Source organism: Corylus avellana, chromosome ca5, assembly GCF_901000735.1.
Source record: "Corylus avellana chromosome ca5, CavTom2PMs-1.0".
Lineage (NCBI taxonomy): Eukaryota > Viridiplantae > Streptophyta > Magnoliopsida > Fagales > Betulaceae > Corylus > Corylus avellana.
In genome coordinates this window covers 3548402-3553580 of record NC_081545.1, presented here as the reverse complement: position 1 = coordinate 3553580, position 5179 = coordinate 3548402, and the positions used below count along the sequence as shown (strand labels likewise).

At 37.4% G+C, this 5179-nt stretch overlaps 1 protein-coding gene across 1 annotated transcript; it reads left to right on the top strand.

Moving 5' to 3' along the window:
• The first annotated feature begins 826 nt into the window (after positions 1–826).
• LOC132181563 (ankyrin repeat-containing protein BDA1-like) lies at positions 827–3734 on the top strand. The gene is made up of 2 exons (XM_059594814.1): positions 827–1405; positions 3258–3734. The coding sequence occupies exons 1-2, from the start codon at positions 827–829 to the stop codon at positions 3732–3734; spliced, it is 1056 nt and encodes a 351-aa protein (XP_059450797.1).
• Positions 3735–5179: the final 1445 nt, after the last annotated feature.

Sequence of the window (5179 nt, the reverse complement as noted above, 5' to 3'; positions counted from 1 at the left end):
TAGTAAAAAAATCACTGACCACTTATGTCCCAACAATTGGCTGGAATCCGGATGATACACGTACGTTCTACTAGTGGCTATGGTGTTTTCTTGGGCAATTTCCCCAATTAGTGGTTTTTGTGGCTCTTGCAATAGCTAGTTGTGTTGGTTCCGCATGCTTTTTTGGGGAATTGCCTGGTCCTCTATCATCTCCACCTATTGTTTGGTGTGATCAATAATGTTGGAGATATAACATTAATTGGCATCTAACCTAGTGTTTCATGCACTTACAAAGCAAAGCATATAGAAGTTGATTATCATTTTATCGGTGAGAAGGTTGTCAATAAGGACCATCGGATTAAGTATATCTCTACTTGATCAATAATTAGTTGCTGATTTATCGACCAAGGGCCACACAGCAGCATGATTTTGCTTTTTACGGGAATCATATCCTCACTTGATCATTGTTTCTTTTTCTCTTTTCCTACTTTACCTTTTGATTAATTAATTATATCCAGATATGGAATGAATGGTCCCTTCAGTTTCATGTCAATGTCGGATTTGTAGCATTTTTTCGCTATAAAATAGAGAACATCTTTTTTCTTTTCCACATTCAGGGTTTCTTTTTTTCTGAGTAAGCTTCTTGTTAATTACTTTACCATGGTAAGGTATCCATGGTCCCTTCAGTTTCACGTCAATGCCGGATTTGTAGCATTTTTTCGCTATAACATAGAGAACATCTTTTTTCTTTTCCACATTCAGTGTTTCTTTTTTTTTTTTTTTTTTTCCTGAGTGAGCTTCTTGTTAATTTCCATAAAAAAAAAAGAAAAAAAAAAAAGAAAAAAAAATGGATCCCAGGTTGGTGGAGGCAGCACTTAATGGAAACGCCATTGAACTGCAGAAATTACTTCAAGAAGACCCCCTCGCACTTGAGAGAGGTTCAGTGGCAGTGTACCCGGAGACTGTCCTACACATTGCAGCCATGAGTGGGCAGACAGAGTTTGTGAGGGAGCTACTGAAGCTTAAACCAGATTTTGCCACCAGATTGAACAAGGACGGGTTTAGTGCAATACACTTAGCCTCCGCAAATGGGTTTGTGGAAACAGTAAGAGAGCTATTGAAGTTCAGGCGTGAGCTTGCCCTTCTCAAGAGCAGCGATGGAAGGACTTCTCTTCATTGTGCAGCTGTAGCTGGGAGGGTTCAAGTCATTAGGGAATTAGTTGGCTTTTTCCCCGACTGTATCGGAGAAGTTACTCTAAGAGGCGAGACTGCGCTTCACGTAGCCGTGAAGTATAACCAGTTTGAGGCCTTTGAAGCCATGTTTGATATACTGAAGCAGATTAACATGCAGGAAATTCTGAGTGCTGGGGATGAAGATGGCAACACTGTCTTACACCTTGCAGTTGCTAGGAAGCTGCAGATTCAGGTAATTAATGGCCGAATTAACCACTTCAAGATACTTTTCCTCTTTCTTACCATTCAAATAACGAGTGTGAAAAGTTTCTCTATTCTTGAAGGATATATATATACATATATATACCATTTTACTATGTCTATATGGAACACATTCTGAAACCAGTACGGCTCTTTACCTTTTTAGTCATCTCTTGACCATTTATTAACCAATTTGGATTGATATATATTTGGGACTAGACTTTCAAAATACTCCTCCTTTTCTAGGAAAAAAAGAAAAGAAAAATTGCAAGAATTTAGGAGTTGATCAGGATTTAACGGAATTTGTAAAAATACCTACGCTGAATGTTAGAAACATTTTTTCTTTTTTGTTAAAAGGAGTATTTTAGAAAATTTGACAGGATTTAATAGAAAATACTATTGAATGGTTGAAATTGAAAAAAATTGAAAAAATTGAAAAAATTGAAACACTAAATTGATACCTAGTGTTTCAATTGAAACCTATGCTTCTAACAATCAACACATGTTAGAAACGACACGTCAGAAAAATTTTCTTACGTTTCGGACATCATAAAACGTCAGAAATTTCCAGTCCAGAAAAATTGTTTTTTTTGTAGTGAAGTTTAAGGGGTATGAATAAGTATAATTGCAAAAGTAATAAAAGATCATGGGTGATAATTGAAGTTTTTCCAATCTATGTCCACATAATTGTGATTGATTATCAAATCTTTGTTATTTGATTACATTATATATATATATATAGATTTTACTACCATAAATAGGGCTAACTGGTATTGTAAACATCATCAAGAAATAAAAGCACAATGTAGTCTTAAATGCTTTTAACATGTGGATGTAAGTTATCGACTGAACTAAGCAATTCTTAAGTGTTTCTCTCTCTTCTCCTTTGTGTTTATTTTCTTTTATTCTACTATTAAATTTCATTTTTCATTCGATTATAAATTTCTTTATATAAAATTTAAGGGTTAAATACCTTATCCACTTCTGGAGTTTCACAATTTTACTTTTGATCACAGGAGGTCCCTATAGTTTGCCTAAAGCCTGAGATGGTCCTTCCATCCATCTTCCGTTAGTAGACTTAATGGAAATCCAATTACATTTCGACACGTGTCCTAATTGCCAAATCATCAAATACTGGATTTACACCCTTGCCACGTAATAAAATTTTTTTTTACCCCAAACCTTTGATTAAAAAAAAAAAAAAAACCCAAACCCAAACCCATTCTTCCCCAACCCCAATCTCCGGTGAATCTGCCTTCTTCCCCAACCTCCGGCCATGAACCAAAGATTGCATCAGTCTGTATCCAGTAACACATTTGGAACCGTATAAATTTCGAACCTTTCATTTAATTTACGAGGTGGGTTTAAGATTGAGGTTGAATTTTCAGCTACAAGAGAATGATTCAGTTTTGGGCTTGGTTTGGATCTCAAAAAGTGCTTAAAATGATTTTTGAAAGCGTTTTAAATATTTTTCAGAGACCAAAACAAAACCTTTAATTGGGATCGGTATTGAGCTAAAAACCTTAGTTTTATTAAGTGGCAATGGTGTAAATGGTGTAAATTCAATCATATTTGATGATTTGGCAATTAGGACAAGTGTCGAAATGTAATTGGTCCCCAAGTCAGTGACGTGAATTTCTATTAAGTCTACTAATGACAGATAGATGGAAGGACCATTTCGGTCTTTAGGCAAACCACATGGATCTCCTGTGATCAAAAGTAAGCACTAAGGGTCAAAAATAAAGTTGTGAAACCCCAATGACGAATAAGGTATTTAACCCAAAATTTAATTCATGCCTTGTTATATACTTCAATGCCTTCACCATCTATGCTATCTGTTACAGACCGTTAAATTGCTATGTGGCGGTGATGGTAGCCAACAAAAAGCAGTCGATGTGAATGTGACCAACAAGAGTGGCTTAACTGCTTTGGATGTGTCCGATGTCATACAGCAAATGATGATGGGTGAACCCACTGATTACATGCTTAGGGATTTGCTTCTACGCGCAGGAGCCTTAAGAGTGTCCGAACTTGAACACATTGACACTGCTCATGTTCATCACAGGCAGATCTCGGTGACGGCGGCACCGCCTCCCCAAACTATCTGGCAGTTCTTATTACATGAGACCTCACTTCTAAACCCTTTAAGATTTTGGAAAGCATTAGCAAAAGAAGTGAAAAAGTCACCACCAGAAACTCGAAATGCTTTGCTCGTTGTGGCTGTTCTTATCGCAACTATAACCTACCAAGCCATACTGAGTCCCCCAATGACTTTTATAGCGGCGACGATTCTACAAGTGCTAATATTGCAAACAATTTAGAAGAATTCATTCCGTTCATGGTTCCCAACTCTATTGGATTTTTTGTATCGCTTGGGGTGATTGTTTTGGTTATTGATGAGTTTCCGCTCAAAGCATTGTTGGGGATCGCTGTGCGATGCATGGCTGCAGGTTATCTTTGCGGGCTTTTCTTGATTGGACCTACTAGTATAAAAACTTCACATGAGGCGGTGATAACAATAGGAATAATCGTCTTGGTGGACTTGGTTCGCTTCAGCTACTGGTTAGTCAAGAGATGGTCCAAAGAAATTAGAAACAGAAGAAGAAGAATCTAATGAATTAAGTTTGTTAGTTGGGAGTTTGTGAAGTTGAAGAAAATGGTCCTTGAGTTTTAGTATGGGATGTGCATGAATGTGATGTGGAAATTTCATATATATTGTTAACAGAATAAGTTCTAAGCTGCGGTATGTAATAATTCTGATGCTTCCTATCTTCACCGTTATATTTTACGGTCAAATGCATGCTATTTCTCTTTATTTTAATAATTTGGTCACAGGTGCAACTCAACGTGAAATTTCTGATTTAGGACCCAAGTATAACAATTCAAAAAAATCTCAATTTTATCGCTCAGTTTAAATGTATTATTTTCAATTTTCAATCCAAACACCATAGATATCAATACCAAAATCATAAAAGACTCATCACTTGTCATTTTCTTTCTGTAGTGAGAATTAATAGTGGAAAACACCCCCTAACGCCCACATATGCATAGCATCAACACTGAACATCTTTTCACTGGTACTACTTTCGCAGAAACACATTAATTTAATTGTAGAGTTCATGATCATCGCAGCTTTAAAAATCGTTGTTGTTATTACGAGTACAAGAATACATATAAGCAAATCTCCATCTTTATACTCAGGTGATGTGGGACGCCACATAGATCCTCTTGTTTCTTACCGCGGGAATTCGTGCATCCATCATTAGTATAAGCCATGTTGCCCCACTAGCCGTTAACCTTTAAGATTAAAATGTATTGGGCTTATTTATGAAATCTTATCAATCCCCTCTCTCAAACTTTCTCTCCTCTCTCCAGAAGAAAACTTTTCCTTTCTACCAGCAACCTACGGAAGAGGGAGTTACGGCTCCCTCCTTCCATCCCTTCTCCCTTACTTTTCCTTTCATTTTTTCTGCTACCTTTCTTACCTTCACGGAGGTCATATCCACCTCTTTTGAGGTCCTATCCGCCTCTTCGGAGGTCTTATCTTTGTCCAGAAGCACCATCAGCCCATCCTCCACCTCCAGTCGCTCGGTTTCAGCCTTGGATCCACGAACCAGCCTCAGTTGAAGCAATTGTTGCCTTCCTCGTGGAAAAGGCTGTTAGTGACCCAAAACCCAATTGGCTACGCTGGTTTTGGGGTCTCTCCATAGATGGAATATTTGACATGTCAAATGAGAGGCTAATTTAGCGGCACATGGTTTAGCTC

What these genes read in the sequence shown, in the direction of transcription:
- LOC132181563 (XM_059594814.1), top strand. Translation starts at nt 827, where the DNA reads ATGGATCCCAGGTTGGTGGAGGCAGCACTTAATGGAAACGCCATTGAA. An exon ending in CTAGGAAGCTGCAGATTCAG is followed by an intron (nt 1,406 to 3,257) that starts GTAATTAATGGC and finishes TATCTGTTACAG; the next exon opens with ACCGTTAAATTGCTATGTGG.